We start from the raw sequence: 17,259 nt of genomic DNA on the forward strand, positions 1-17,259 counted from the left end.
AAAGATTGGGAAGTGATCATAAAAGTTATAGTTATGCTGCTTGCTCTCATTTCATAAGTAAGACATTTAGAAATTAAGATCCTATCCACACAAAAAAATAGGGGTTGAAATTGGAAATGAGAGAGAAAAAATTATGCTTTATAACGTAGCACATCATTAACACTGAATTTTTACATGTGTACAAGTATGTGTGTTTTGTGTCACTAAGGCAACATATGGACATTGTCTTTCAAATCTGTTAGAAAGATACAAAAATGAAAGAATCAAGGGAAAAATCTGCTTGACTAATACCTTCTGGGAAAGAAAAATGCCATAATAGCAGATGATTACTGATGGCATTCAGCCCTCATGACAAAATAAAAATTCAAGAAAAGAATATTCTCCAAAGATAGTTCTTTAGAAGTGTATTTGCAAATGCCCTAAACAAGTTGCAGAATCCGGAAATGCTCTGGAGGAAGTAAGCGTACTTACACAGATTGCAGTGTGCCTATAAGGAAGTGTAGCCTTCTTCACGCACTGTCCGTTGGTGACATTCCAAACACACATCTCCCTAGCAGAGACAACTTCGTATTATTCTCTGTCATTTCCACTCAATTGGCTGGAATAATTTTTGTGCCACCAAGTTTTTCTTTAGTGCTGCACTTAAGTGCAGCCTGATCCTTTATGTGGCTTTTTGTTACAGATTACTGGGCAAGAAAATGTTGTGGTCATTAGCAGTGATGACATACTGTATCTGTATCTTTTTGTTTGGGTAATTACACCCCGCTGCCAGCCTGCAAACCTTTCTTTAGGGACAACCCAGCCTACAACAAATTGTGGGGATACAGCTATCACAGCCTCTTAGTGACAGTAGAACAATCTTTCCATGGAAACTGTATCCTCTTGAAAATGCTTTATTTCACTGAACTTAAACTACATATTCTGAAAATCATAATGTATCAAGTGCTGCATCTTCTGAGGTCAGCGTATCATCTTTGTAAAAACAAACAGTGCCACCAAGAGGCTACATTTGGTCTATCATTGATAACAGTTTATCTCTGCTACTCCTGACTTGAAATTCTGAAATAATCCTTGCCACTTAATATTTAGAAAACCATTATTATTTCAAAAACTCGTACTTGGTTATATATTACAAAGACATCGTTTTAAAATACAGTTACAAAATACACCCAGCATAGGGTGGTTTATATGACTTCACAAAAATCAGAATGGCGGTTTCAGGATTGTTTGGTAACATTCTTCAGTCTTGACAGTTTTAACACATAAGCAAAATTTTCCATGCAAGAAAAACATAAGTTTTATAGGCCTTAAAGAAGATACTGCTATTATATTAGGAAGCAAAATATATAGACGAATTATGTTACCAACTGTATGCTTTTGGCATTTGTGGGCTTTTTCATTTTTCTAACCAAACACTGGAACTCAATCTTCTAAATGAGTAGTTCTTAAACTGGGGTGATTTAGCTACCCCCTTTTCCCCCTACATTCCAAGGACACTTGGTAATATTTGGAGATATTTTTGGTTGTTAGAATTAGGAACACACTGCTGGCATCTAGTGGAGAGAGGCCAGGGATGCTGCCAAATAGTCTGCAGTGCATAGGACATCCCCCACATGCCATTAGTGCTGAGTTGAGAAATCGCGTTCTAGAAATAGACACTAAATAGTCATAGATTTTTTCCCTATATTTATATCCAACCTCATTCCAAAAAGATTTGAGGTAACCTGAAAAGACATATAATTCTATAAAACAGGAGGAAAAAAATCTCTGTGTGTGTCTGTGTGTATGTACTAAACAGTAAGATTGGGAGGAAGGTAAATATTGAAATAATATATCTCAAAAGTAAGGCAAACTAATAATGCCTCTATAAAATAAAGAAATGTATCTCAAAGTTAAAGTAATTGAATCTTAAGCAGTCAAAATTATAAAATTTTAGCTCTTTAAGGGATTTGAGTTTATTGACAAGGTGTTTGACTCTAGCTATGCATCAACAACCACCTAATATTTTTCCAAAAATTACCTCAGAGGTTCCAGTTCCATGACTCTGTGTTGGGATCTGGTATGTGTGGCTTTGAAAAGCACCTGGTCAGCTGACTTCTTTCTAGCCTTTTCCTAAATCAGTAGCTCTAAAGTCTAGCTATACATTAGACTTATTTGAGAACTTTTAAAAAATACTGATGGCTGACCCAATGCAGATATCAAATCAGGCCAATTAATTCACATTTTCCAGGGATGGACTCTGGACATCAGTGAAAATTCCTTTGAAAATACCAATGTATTTAAACCATGTTGGATCCCAGTGCTTTCCCTGCTTTCCCTATTTGTTTGCTTATCATTTTATTTTCTATATTAAATCTGAAAAATGCAAATATATCACAAAGCGAAAATTTGCTCTTTGCCTATCAATTTTATTTAATAAAAGAAAGTAAATTTGTGGTGTATCAAATGTAACACTGACATCTTACCTGGGACCATATAAGTTACATACATAAAAGTAAGACATGAAATCGATCTACTAAAAAGCATGTACTTTTCATTTTCTAAAATTGTCACCTAAGTTTGTACATAGCTAAAATCAACTTTCATTATAACAAAAATTAAATTTAACAATTTTAAAAATCTTTAAAAATCTTAAATTTTTATTTCAATGAAATAAAAAACACAGATGAAAGTGTCTACAACATACAAAATTAGAAAATTGTTATATTCTCACTACGAATTCCTTGAAAAGGGGCACTTTTTGGTCATATTCTACTTTACATCCCCACCTCAGCACCTCAATAAAAATATATTCCATGGTTAAATGTATCGGCCACCATTCTTCCACACATTTTCTATCTTTTGGAAATATATTATTTTCTCCTGACCTCATTCTTATTTCTCATATTTGCGTGCTTATAACACTATATTTTGCTCAAACTTTAAAAGAAGTGTCTGGAAGGAGAGGAGATAAACATAAATACTTGCTTTGCCATCTTGCATTGGAAGTGTATGACATTTTTCAAACTTTTTTCCTTTGTCTTCCTTTATACTTTCATTTTTTTCTTCGGCATTCTCAGACTCCTCTTCTTCCTCTGTCTGCTTCTTAAGTGCTGGTTTTCTCTAGATATTTGTCTTATACTTTCTTAACATGCTTACACTCTCTTTCTGGGTAAGTTATCTACTCCCCTGGCTTCAGGTACTGTTATTATGCTATTGGGAGTCCGGACCTGTTTACCTGAGCTCTATATTTCTATATGCAACTAATTTTTAGACATCTCCATCTGTATGACTTTCAGGAGATCACCCCCTGCGCGTTCAAAACGGAGCATAGCATCTTCCCTCTGGTTCACTATCTCAATGAATGATATCATTACTAATAAATTTCCCGTAATTCTTGACCCAACATTTTCTCTCACTGCCCCAAATGTGGGTACTCACTGCTCCAAATATGTGCTCTGCACCAACAGTACCAGCATTGCCTAGGAATGTTTTGGAAATGCAAGTTAACAGACCCCAGCCTGGATGTACTAAATCCGTATCTTCGGTAGTGAGGCCCAGAAATTTGTAATTAAACAAACTCTGCAGGTGCCTGCTCAGGTCTGAGAAGCACTCTCCTAGCGTCCTCCAAGTCCTGCTGCCCTACTTCTCTGGGGTCATCTCTTGCCAGTGACTAATACTTTTATTAATAAGTAGTAAATCTTTCTATTGGTACCAAGGATTTTTGCCTTAAAATTTAACTATACATATACATTTATATAAAATATTAATACAGTTATACCAGCCTTATTTTGGTCACGATACATCTGATAAAATGTAATTGGAATGACTATTTTATTCAGATTTACTTCAGCTAACTTATTTTGTGCTATTTGTCCCATTTTGAAAAAATTTTTGTTTGCTTTGAATTCAACAACATATTTTCTTTTTAAATTGAAAGTTACATGCTCCTTCTTTTATTTTTTATTTCTTTTGTCTATTGTTTTAGTAGCTACTAAACAATACTTGAAATGTAAACATATGAATATAGCTTAAGGTCTAAAGTTAATCAACATATTTACCCACCTCTAGAACATCAGAATATGTGGGATCTTATCACTACATTACTATATGCTATTGTTGACCAGAATTGCATGTGTGTGAGTGGGTGTACATAAATATCATTATGTCTTATAGTCTGTGTTTATTTAAATTTTTTACAGCTTTGCTGGTTTTCCTTCCATATTCCTTGTTCCATCTCACATCTTCCTTCTAAAGTCATTGCTCTTTTTACTAAAGAATATCATTTAGAAATGTGTTATTTTACTTATCAAGAGTTTGTTGGTAGTGAGCATGCTTAGTTTTTGTTAGTCTGAAAGTTTATTATTTTGCCCCAATTTTTCAAAGGTGATTTTGTTGGATATATAATTCCGAGCTGACAGATATTTTCTCTTCACTTTTTGAAGGGATTTCACTGCTGTCTTCACTGTTGGAAAGTTAGCTCTCTGCTTGATTAACATTCCTTTGTAAATAATCTGCTTTTTCTCACTGTCTACCTATAGGATCTTCTCTTTTTATTTGGCATTCTGTTGTTTTAACATCAGACCTCCAATAGTTTGTTTATTTTTCTTATTCTGGAATTTTCTGTGATTGCTGAATGTGAAGGTGTATGCCTACAAATAAAATATTAATTTGGGAAAAATATTTAACAGTGAGCCATAAAGCAACTCTGGGTCCCTCTGATTCTCATGGAAGTAAAAATGCTAAGTCCATAGCCGATATCCAGGACTCCTCAAATCTAAAATGCATTGTTGTTTGGAAAACAATGGGGCAAACCTAGTAAGGATAATAATAACTTCCAGTGGATAAAGTTAAGATTTGCTAAGTACACAGCAGTTGAAATGTAGGTACTGCCTAAGAAGTATTTACAGATACAGAATAAGTTTTAGAAACCTCAAAAGAACAAAGTTCTAGAAAATTCAAATCAGCCTGGCGAAGGAGGACAGCTGGTTAGACTGAAACTAAACTCCTAGGCTCGTTATCAATATTTACAGGGCTCATACAGCTGAATTTATCTTTCATCAAAAACATATCCAGTAACTCTTGTTTCTCTTTTGTAGTTAGACTACTATGGGCAAAAACTTGAAGCTGAAACTCAGTAACTTTTCAGATCTTTTTCTCAGCTATACATATTTCTCAATTCTTCATGTTGTCCCAGGAAAAAAATTCACCATCCCCCAAATTCTCTAGATTGGGAATAAATATCTCAGCTTGTGTAGCCGACTTTGTGGCAGACCTAGTGAATGAAAACTACAGGCAAAGGTTAAAAAAGGAACGGATTAGGACATTTCACTTTAGACATATCCAAAGTTCAATCCCTCTAAATATTATAATTAATGATTTGCTATAAGCTATGAAAATAGGTATCTATTTGTTATCTGTTCAACTAGCCATTTTATTAAACTATTCTGTTTATACAAGATGGACCTTGATTCTTCATTATTCTTTCGGTTTTCAGAATCCAGAAGCATACAATTTCCCTTTGGATTAGAAACAAAAGAGAGGGTTTTCTTGTTTCAACTAGTAAGCCAAACCCCTTATTCACAAATGCACACTGAATTGATACCATATTCCTAAATATATTTTGACAAATAACTTGTCAGGAGCCTAGTTCATAGTATTTCTTCCATCAGTGGGGCTTTTTCCTACAGGTGAGTCCTATTTCATGGGAGAAAGCTTTGCTCCCATGAAACTGCACCAAAATCACTGGATATGTTCCTTCCTCAATCTCTCTCCTACCATTCTATTCACAATTGAGTCCTCTCCTCTGTTAGTTTTATTGATTTGTTTTTATTTTATTTTTTGAGATGTAGTCTTACACTGTCACCCAGGTTGGAGTGCAGTGGCGCCATCTCAGCTCACTTCAGCCTCTGCCTGGGTTCAAGTAATTCTCCCTGACCCAGCCTCCTGAGTAGCTGGAATTACAGTCACCACCACTACATCCGGCTAATTTTTTCTATTTTTAGTAGAGTCAGGATTTCGCCATGTTGGCCAGGCTGATCTCAAACCCTGACCCCAAGTGATCTGTCCACCTCAGCCTCCCAAATTGCTGGGATTACAGGCATGAGCCATCATGCCTAGCCTGTTAGTTTATAATAGCATCAAACAAGGGTACAACATGAAGATTGTAACTATTCAATTGTTTTGTAAAGCTATAAAAACTTAGATGGGTTTGCTTAAGAGCTCAAAGTGAGTTACTACATGAGAAAAGACAAGCACCTAGACTTTTCTATTGCTGCTTCTAGAATACTAGGCATTTTTCACTAACCTTCACCCAGGAAGAGTGCCACAAGCTCTGATACACATGTTGAGATGCTTATCTTGGTCCCATTCCAGCAACAAAAGTATTGAGTGAGACTTCATAATACTGATTACATTCCTTGGGATCATTGCACAAGTTATTCAAACTTTGATGATCTAAATGTTCCTATATGTGAGAGGCACATATTGATCACAAAGGTTTCCTTCAGCCCTAAACTTGTATCCCATTGTAGTTTTTCATAAGGGTAGGAAATGGAGAAGGGGACAAAGTTTACACACCATACCTACCCATTTTCAGCAGCACTAACAACGTAGGGCTGTTTAGAGAAGTCTCTTGCTCTTGCCAAACATGTTACTGAAGCTGAATGACCAAATAGGAGTTCCTTCGCTGAAATCTAGAAATAATGAGAGTGAGCTTTTAAATAATTGTAAACTGTTTGAAGAATAAAAACACCACAATATACTATTCACAGTTCTGATTAGGAAATTCTGTTATGTTTTTGCTGTATACAAGTTTCAAGAAAACTGATATATGGAATGTCAAAATCCACAGACTAACAAACTTCTAGGTAGAGGAACTGTGTTGTACACAGGTTTTGTTTGTTTTGGTTTGGTGTCTGTCATGAAACCTCCATGACTGCCAGACCTGTCTTATGACAGCTAGGTTGTGAATACAAATAAGTCTGTGTTGATGCTTCCTATGAACAAAACGTCCCCTCAGTAGGAGGAGCACATTAATGTGCAGAGTTCAGAATTCAAAATAACTTTACAAAATAATACAAGAGAGAATATTACCCTTTTTGAAACCTCCATAACACCCTATATGGTGGTAGGAATGTAAATTGGTACAGCTATTTTTAAAAATGGTATGGAGGTTCCTCAATAAAAATGAAAATAAAACTTACATATGGTTCAGGATTCCCACTTCTAGGTATATATCCAAAAGAATGAAACCAGTATCTCAGAGAGGTGTCTGTACACACACGTTCATTGTAGCATTATTCACAACAGCCAAAATATGGAAACAATCTAAGTGTCCATTGATGGATAAAGAGGTAAATAAAATGTGTCACATACAGTCATCCATCATTATCCACGGGGCACTGGTTCCAGGACACCATCCCCCCGACACCCCACCACATAGGTATCTAAATCACAGGATGCTCAAGTCTGTTATATAAAATTGCATAGTATTTGCATGTAGCCTATGGCATCTTTCATATACTTTAAATCATCTCTAGATTACTTACAATACCTAATACAATATAAATGCTGTGTAAATTGCTTTTATACTGTATTGTTTAGAGAATAATAACAAGGGGAAAAGTCTGTAAATGTTCAGTACAGATGCAACCCTCTTTTCTTTTTCCAAGTTTTTGATCCACAGTTGGTTGAATCCATGGATGCAGAAGCCATGGACATGAAGGGCTGACTGCATACACAATGGAATAGTATTCAGCTAAAAAATGAAAAGGAAAGAAATTCTGCCATTTGTGACAACATGGATGGACTTAGAGAATATCACGCTAAAGAAAATGATCCAGACACAGAAAGACAAACACTATATGAGTTTACTTATATGTAGAATCTAAAAAGGTCAAACTCATAGAAACAGAGAATTCGTGGTTGCCAAGGGCTGAGGGTGAGGGAAGAATGAAGTCATGTTGCTCAAAGGGTACAAACTTTTAGTTATATATAAGATGCATAAGTTTTGGGATCTAATGTGTGCATTGTGATTACAGTTAATACTATATTAACTATAGTTATATATATTTAATTTCATATACTTCAAATCTGCTGAGAGTGTAGGTCTTAAGAGTTCTTGCCACACAGACACGAAAATGATTATGTGAGGTGATAGATGTGTTAATTAACTTGACTGTAGTATTAGTCCATTCTAACACTGCTATAAACAACTACCTGAGACTAGGTAATTCATGAAGAAAAGAGGTTTAATTGACTCACAGTTCCACAGGCTTAACAGGAAGCATGACTGGGAGGCCTCAGGAAACTTATAATCAGGGTGGAAAGTGAAAGAGAAGCAAGCACATCTTACCACGGCAGAGCAGGAGAGAGAAAGAGTGAAGGGGGAAGTACCACACACTTTTAAACCATAGGATCTTGTGAAAACTCACTATCACAAGAACAGCATGTGGAAAATTGTCCCCAGGATCCAATCACCTCCCAGCAGGTCCCTCCCTCAACATGTGTGGATTACAATTCGGCATGAGATTTGGGTGACACAGAGCCAAACCATATCATTTGTGGTAATCACTTCACAGTGTATTCATGGGTAATCACTTCACAATGTATTCATGTAGCAAATCATCACTCTGTCCACCTTAAATCTATATCATTTTTACTAGTTAATTACAACTCAATAAAGTTAATATAGAAAGGACTAAAATTCCATTAGTCATAGACTGCATATCAGACCAATTACCACGGAGGAATTTTTAGGCATCAATTTTCACTTCTAAATTTTGTATATTACCTAAAATTTCTAAAAGTAAAAGATCTTTCTTATTTATATAAAACATAAGAAAATATCGAGAAAATAAGAAAACAAGCCACAGAGAAATATTTTCGAAAATCATACCTGATAAAGGATTATAATATAAAATATACAAAGAACTCTTAAAATTCAACAATAAAAAAGTTAAAAACCTAATTAAAATATAGTCGAAAGATCTGAGCAGACACCTCAGCAAAGAAAACATACAGATGGCAGGTAAACATATAAAAAGATGCTCCATATCACCTGTAATAAACGAAGTGCAAATTAAAAAAAACAAACAATGAGAAACCACAGCACACCTATTAGAATGGCCAAAATCCAGAACACTGGCAACATCAAAAGCTGGCAGGGATATGGCAACAGGAATTCTCATTCATTGCTGGTGAGAATGTAAAACAGGCACAGCCACTTTGCAAGAGAGTTTAGTGATTTCACATAAAACTAAATATATTCTTACCATACAACACGGCAATGATGCTCACTGATATTTACCCAATGCGTTGAAAAGTTGTATCTACACAAAAATCTGTAAAGAAGTGTTTACAGCAGGTTTCTCATAATTGCCAAAATGTGACAGCAACCAAGATACCCTTCAAGTGGTGAACAGATAAATTATGGTACATCTATACAATGAAATATTATACAGCACTAAAAAGAAGTGAGCTACCAAACCATGAAAAGATATGGAAAACCCTCTGATATATATTACTAAATGAAAGAGGCCAATCTGAAAAGGTTTTATGATTCCAACTATATGACCTTCTGGAAAAGGCAAAACTTAGCAGACAATAAAAACATTAGTAGTTGTCAAGGATGTGGGGAGCAAGAGATAAATATATGTCACACAGAGAATTTTTGGGGCAGTGAAACTATTCTGTATGATACTATAATAATGAATCCACCAGTCTGGCTAACAGCATGAACTTCATCTCTACTAAAAATACAAAAATTACCAGGGGTGGTAGTGTGTGCCTGTAATCCCAGATACTTGGGAGGCTGAGGCAGTAGATTTGCTTGAACTTGGGAGGCAGAGTTGCAGTGAGCCGAGATTGTGCCACTACACTCCAGCCTGGGTGACAGAGTGAGAGTCTATCTCAAGAAAAAAAAAAAAAAGATACATGTCATTATACATTTGTCAAAACCCATAGAATGTACAATACCAAGAGTAAAGCAACTCTAGATGATGTGTAGGTTAATTGGTTGTAATTAATATATATATATATATACACACACACACACACACACATATATATAAATAAAATATATATTTATATACTGCTGTAGTGTGGCATGTTAATAGTGAGGGAGACTGTGTGTAGATGTGTGTTGGGAGTAGGGTGCAGCTGATCAGATAGGTATAGAAACTCCCTGTACCTTCCACTCCATTTTGCTGTGAACCTAAAACTGCTTTCAAAAATAGTCTATTGAAATACTTTTTAAAAATATCTTGTCTTCCTGCCTCAGAAATACTAAAATTAACCTTTCTACAGTAAAAACAAAATTTTAACTAAATGATTATTTAAAATACCAATGCTGGCCAAGCACGATGGTTCATGTCTATAATCCCAGCACTTTGGCAGGCAGAGACAGGAGGATCACTTGAGCCGAAAAATTCAAGACCAGCCTGGGCAACATAGTGAGATCTCATCCCTACAATAAAAAAATTAGCTGGGTATGGTGGTGCACACCTGTGATTCCAGCTACTCAGGAGGCTAAGAGGGAAGAATCACTTGAGCTCAGACCGTCAGGGCTGCAGTAAGTTGAGCTCATGCCACTGCACTTCAGCCTGGGTGACAGAGTGAGATCTCACCTCAAGAAAAAACAAACATCCAGTGTTTTTCTCCTACATGCCAATTTTTAAAATATAACACTAAGGTCAAATTCCCCCACTGCCTCCTGTGTGAAAGAAGTAAATTCCTCATTATTTTGTAAAACAAGATGATAAAAATTAAATTACAAAACAGAAAACATGTAAGATCTCCTGAAATGGAGAAGGAGTTGTCAATAATAAACCAAACATTGGCTGGGCACGGTCGGTGGCTCATGCCTGTGATCCTAGCACTTTGGGAGGCTGAGGCGGGCAGATCACTTGAGGTCAGACATTTGAGACGAGCCTGGTTAACATGGTGAAATTCTATTTCTATTAAAAATACAAAAGTTAGCTGGGTGTGGTGGCAGGCGCCTGTAATCCCAGCTACTTGGGAGGCTGAGGCATGAGAATCGCTTGAACCCAGGAGGTAGAGTTTGCAATGAGCCAAGATTGCATCCCTGCACTTCAGCCTGGGCGAGAGAATGAGACCTTGTCTCAAAAAAAAAAAAAAGACCAAAAATTTAATTTGAATAGCTAGCAAATGTCATGTGGGTAATAAAAATCTATTTTCCAAATGAATTAATATCTATTACATTTTTTCTGAACTATACGAATATATGTACATGAAAATGCAGCCATATTAATGAGGATATATTTTTTCTACCCCTACCCAAATTATTCCTTTATATACACATTTTTTAAACAAAAATAAAATTAAACTACTAAGCATTAACCTATTAATCTGCTCACCTGACCATCTTAAGCATAACAACAGGATTTGTTGAGAATTGAAAACTGCCCTTGATTTTTTTCAGTCTGAAGTTTTTCCTACTAATAGTTGATCAGTTGCAATGTGTGGGCAAGATTGATGGGAAAATAAGAGATGCTGTTTACTCATTGTGGCCCTGTGGTTAGCCATAGAAAATGTTCAGGAAAATCTTTACATGGAGTATCTCACATTTATACTAATCAGTAGCTTATTTGTGTAATTAACTTTTCCACAATGTCCTCACAGTGAATTTCAAAAACACAAAGCTGATCCCATCCCCAACTTAAATCTCCTCAATAGCTCTAGCGAATTCAATAAAAATTCCTTTACTTGTCATCTAAACTTCTCCATGTCTAGGCCTCTGTCTTCCCCGTTTTACCTCTCTTAGTCCTTTTTCACACCTAGGTAAGGCAACAGACTGCTCCTCCTTTTTCCTCCAAGCACAGGCTGTCTCCTTAATGTAGGATAACTTTGCTTCTTCCACTCTCACCAATTGGATTCCATTTCCAGCCCATATCTCTATGCCTTGATTTCTCTATATCAGCACTCTTGGCATTTGGAATGGAAAATCATTTATTGTGAGGAGCTGTCATATGCACTATATGATGTTTATAGTATTTCTGTCTCCACCCAGTACATGCCACCAGTATCTCTCGTCCTTCATTTGTGAACTCCAAAATGTCTGCAGACAGTAACAGTTGTCTCTTTGGAGGAAAACTGCCCGCTGTAAAAACCACTACTCTGTATCTAAGCAGAAGACTTGCTCCTAAGAGACGCATGGCATAACCTGTCCACTGACTATGCAGTGCAGACCATTCCTCACTTAGAGTACCTTGTATCATAACTGCCCTACAGTAGCCTGTTTTTTCTGTACTGCACTGTAATCTCCTGGGCAGCCAGCACCAGGTCTTATCATTCACATTTGAACTTATGAATGAGTACCCACCATGCCATCCAAATTATATCATGCACTCAACAAATGTATGCTAAACAAATGCTGAATGAATATTAGCAATGTCTTTATAAATATAAAGATGCTAGAATTCCAGATTTATTAAGCTTATAGTGACCTACTTAATATTAGACAACTATTCCAGCCACAAAATAATACACTTAAACATTAAAAATAAGCAAGATACTTTAGTCACTTAGAAGTCTGAGTTTAAATTATAATAGGAAATTAATGTCTTAATATTCAAATGGGGCCACTATTTTCAAAGCACAACTGTTGCAATAATACCCATCCTTCTTTCAAGAATGTTCATTAGCATTAAGCTGAGCTGGTCTGCTATGCAGTTCTTGACAGTCCTATAGTAGAAGTGTTCAGTGACGGGAGATGTTAATTAATTATACTATAAAATAGAATTACAATTAATTGTTAATTTAGGTCTTAAAGTGACAAACTTTAAAGGCTAAAAATAGTCTTTGATCTTTAAAAGGCTTCTTAATGAGGGCAGTATACTTTAACTACATCATTAGTTTAAATGTTCAAATTGGGTCTAGAGGCTGCTAGAGTTAAGCAAATATCTATTCCGATATGTTAAATGTTTATGACTTGAGACAGGGACAATTAATTGCTAATCAATGGGCCAAATTCTAGGTGAGGTCAGGTTCTGAAATAGAAGGACAACAATAGTAAATTGGATTTAGAGCATTTTGATGTGATCTGTAAAAATCACAGGCAGGCAGAGACTAAAAGAATCACAAGAAGGCCAAACCAGCAGAAACACCCAGATAATTAAGATATTACTCATTTAGTTAATCGTGGCTTTCAAGGGTGTCCTTTGTTTAGATTAATGAGCCATAATTTTTAGAATTATACTTGCATGCCTGTAGTTCAGTTACTTAAACATATAATTCAGGATATAAAATAGTAAAACTCAGCATAGCTTAAAGGGGGATAATACTTAGCGGGTACCTAAGATTAGCAGTATTCATAATATAATTTTCAAATATGATCTTGATCAATCATATAATACTTTATTTTCTCAAAATTCAGAAGTAAAATCAATTTATTACTTTCATAAGCATCTTTTTAACAATCATGCAAACCTTCCACTGTCATTGCAGACAGAAAATGCAAGTTGTGCTTATTTTGTGAATGGTGTCTGTTTCAATATCAATAGCTTTCACTAACCTTTAGTTCATGTGAGAGATTCCAGAGACAGAGCTGACCCTCTTGACTTCCAGTCACAATTGTTCTCTGGTCATCAGTGATCATGATGGCAGTGATGCTGTGGGGAGGGGCCTTCTGTCCCCAGAGTGCCACTGCCTGCAGGGAAGTCCTCATTTTGGGTGAATCCTGGACACACAAAGAAGGAAAGAAGCATACATGGTCACGTTTTTTAAATTTGAAAAAACTGATAATATTATAAAGCAGATTTATGATGAACCAAACTTCAATGATGTGTTCCTAGGGCTATGGAAAAGGGTGCTTCCCCATCAGTTAGAAGAGAAGGTAGTCATCAGACACTGAAATTACCAAGCACACTGCTAATTCATCAAAAAACAATGACTTATCTTCCAGTTCCTTATTATTGAGAAAGAAAGGAATAGTCTATTCACTTCACACCCAGGTCTTCCTATGGCTACATCCAACTTGCTGCAAAGCCCTGCTAGGCTTCTCAAGAAGCATAGAGCTGTCTACATGGCATAATTTGAAGTCAGCTTTGCAAACTCTCTCTCTCCATCTAGCTAATACCTCAAATTGGGGAATTTGATATTAAAAAATAAATCTCTTCCATAAAAACAATGTTTTCTAGTGTTCAAAGATTCATGTATGACTATCATAATTTCTGCCATATTCTATTTTTTTATTAGTATACTTTAAGTTCTGGGGTACATGTGCAGAACATGCAGGTTTGTTACATAGGTATACATGTGGCATGGTGGTGTGCTGAATCCATCACCCCGTCATCTATATATTTTATTTTTACTAATAATTTTTATTTTACCTATTTTTGTATTTGGTATCTTCCTAAACAATAATCTCTGTGAAATTGCCACATTCATATGTTAGCTGCAAGGATTAAAATGAATACATAAGTATCAAAAAATGTTGTCTGTGACCACCTAAAATATCACTCAGTGATGTATGCATTATATTTTGTGAAACACTGAATTAAATATTCTCCCCAAATAGGCGTTCCTTCCTGAAACACAAACAATTTTGGGAGGCAATTTAGCATTATATATTTAACCCATTAAAAATGTCAAAAAGAGAGGAAGAAGGTGCCAAGGATACTTCCCACATTTGCTTTGAGAAAGTCAAGAAAATGAAAACTTTCTGTCCTGCAGGATTTCTGGTACTAAAGCACCGAAAGGATAAATACCATTATACATTTTTAAAACTTATGATACATGTTATTTCTAGTGTTCAGTTATATATATTTACACACACAAATAAACATGGGTGTGCCCTGACACTATGAACACAAACTTTCCTTGTAGTTCCATTGTTTGGAACTCAGTGTCTAGGTCCCTGTTGTTACCTTCTTAGGTCAGTATGTGAGTCTATCTAGTCTAGAATACACTTGTATTATCTAACTGCCTTATCCAAGCACCATGAAACCAAGGTTTCTATAGAAAAATGTTCTGAGCATTGCAATTCTGAATACCAGGATTATACGTATTATTCATACTGCCAAGCTAACCAGAGAGTTCTGATTTAAATAATACTATAACTGGAATGTGGACCTTCTTCTGCTTTAAACACAGAGAAAAATGCATTATATGTATTTTTTAAGTTGTTGCTTCATGGCCAAGCTTACAAATAAGTCTAGAAAATCCCAAGCAGTAAAAGACTAAGAGAAACCTGAAAAACGGCACAGTAACTATTGGAACTAAATTAGTATGTGGTTTTTTTGGCTAGGAGTTTGCATGTTAGTCCCTATGTAAGGGTAGGAAGCAAAGCTCTCAGAGGTAGCCTTGCTCAATGAAAGGGGAACAGAAAAACTACCCCAGGAAGATAAGAAAGCTTATTTCCAAATCTCCCAAGAACAATCTCTCAAGCCTGAATTACAAATGGGTTGGTAGTAAAAAAATAAATAAATAAAAATTTTAAAAAGTATTATACACAATTCCAGAATGGATTTCTTCACATGGGGATTCTGGAATTATGTATAATATTTTTTAAAATTAATTGTATATAAGAAATTGTTCGCAGGTCAATGATACTATTGGGAGACTTGTCAGAAACACTACAGATCTATTTGAATATCTACATTTTATAAAAGACCATGACAAACATTAATGGTCACGCCTGTAATCACAGCACTTTGGGAGGCCAAGGTGGGTGATGCACTTGAGGCCAGGAGTTTGGGACCAGCCTGACCAACATGGTGAAACCTCCTCTCTACTAAAAATTAAAAAATTAGCCAGGCATGGTGGCATGCACCAGTAATCCCACCTCGGGAGGCTGAGGTGGGAAAATCACTTGAACCCAGGAGATAGAGGTTGTAGTTAGCAGAGATTGTGCCACTGCATTCCAGCCTGGGCTACAGAGCGAGATGGAAAAAAAAAAAAAAAAAAAAGAAAAAAAAAACCATGACAAGTGTTAAGAACAATGTACAGCAACTGGAACTTATACACTGATGGCGAGAATGTACAATGGAAAACAGTTTGGCGGAAAGAGGTCAGTGATTGCCCGGCACAGAAAGAAAAACAAAGAAGAGTGAGATTACAATGGGGAGTAAGAAAACTTTTGAATGTGGTAGATAAGTTCATTATATTAATTATGGTCATGGTTTCATGAGTGTATACACATGTCAAAACTTAATCAAATTTTATACTTTAAATGCATTTATGTATACACACAAATATTGTGTGGGTCAATTATACTTCAATAAAGTTATTTAACGTTTTACTTAAGGCATTCTGAAAGACACTCTCACCATCAAGAGTGAAAAGGATTTCCATAAGACAAATAGCCCCAATAGCAAATAAGCTTACAATAAAAAATTACAAAACATCCAAGAATGTAATAAACCATGAGCAAACAGAAAGATTAGTACCCCAGGAACTAATAATAAGTGAACAACCTAAAACGTATTTCACCCACTTTTGAATGGGCTTGTTTTTTTCTTATAAATCTGTTTTAGTTCTTTATAAATTCCGGATATCAGCCCTTTGTCAGACGGGTAAGCTGCAAAAATTTTTTCCCATTCTGTTGGTTGCCGATTCACTCTACTGACTGTTTCTTTTGCCGTGCAGAAGCTGTGGAGTTTGATTCAGTCCCATTTGTCTGTTTTGGCTTTTGTTGCCAATGCTTTTGGTGTTTTGGTCATGAAGTCCTTGCCTACGCCTATGTCCTGAATGGTTTTGCCTAGATTTTCTTCTAGGGTTTTTATGGTGTTAGGTCTTATGTTTAAGTCTTTAATCCATCTGGAGTTAATTTTAGTGTAAGGTGTCAGGAAGGGGTCCAGTTTCTGCTTTCTGCACATGGCTAGCCAGTTTTCCCAACACCACTTATTAAACAGGGAATTTCCCCATTGCTTGTTTTTGTCAGGTTTGTCAAAGATCAGATGGTTGTAGATACATTGTGTTGCCTCCGAGGCCTCTGTTCTGTTCCATTGGTCTATATCTCTGTTTTGGTACCAGTACCATGCTGTTTTGATTACTGTAGCCTTGTCCTATAGTTTGATGTCCGGTAGTGTGATGCCTCCCGCTTTGTTCTTTTTGCTTAGAATTGACTTGGCTATGCGGGCTCTCTTTTGGTTCCATATGAAGTTTAAGGTGGTTTGAACAGATACTTTACAAAAGAAGACATACATGAGGCCAACAAACATATGAAAAAATGCTCATCATCACTGGTCATTAGAGAAATGCAAATCAAAACTACATTGAGATACCATCTCACGCCAGTTAGAATGGCAATCATTAAAA

The 17,259-nt window shown here is 35.9% G+C and overlaps 1 protein-coding gene across 4 annotated transcripts in view; it reads right to left on the reverse strand.

The window, feature by feature from the left end:
* The window catches only part of WDR72 (WD repeat domain 72), a 187,462-nt gene that overhangs the window by 169,277 nt on the left and 926 nt on the right, over nt 1-17,259 (reverse strand). For all 4 annotated transcript variants that reach the window (XM_064365697.1, XM_064365698.1, XM_064365694.1 and 1 more), the window contains exons 2-4: nt 13,514-13,678; nt 6,568-6,674; nt 472-550 (exon numbers count right to left, since the gene is read on the reverse strand). In XM_064365697.1, coding sequence (XP_064221767.1) covers nt 472-550; nt 6,568-6,674; nt 13,514-13,666 — 339 coding nt within the window. In that variant the 5' untranslated portion in view covers nt 13,667-13,678. The remainder of the gene's footprint in view (nt 1-471; nt 551-6,567; nt 6,675-13,513; nt 13,679-17,259) is intronic.

Source organism: Aotus nancymaae, unplaced genomic scaffold, assembly GCF_030222135.1.
Source record: "Aotus nancymaae isolate 86718 unplaced genomic scaffold, 86718_ANA_hifiasm-v0.15.2.pri h1tg000062l, whole genome shotgun sequence".
Taxonomy (NCBI): Eukaryota; Metazoa; Chordata; class Mammalia; order Primates; family Aotidae; genus Aotus; species Aotus nancymaae.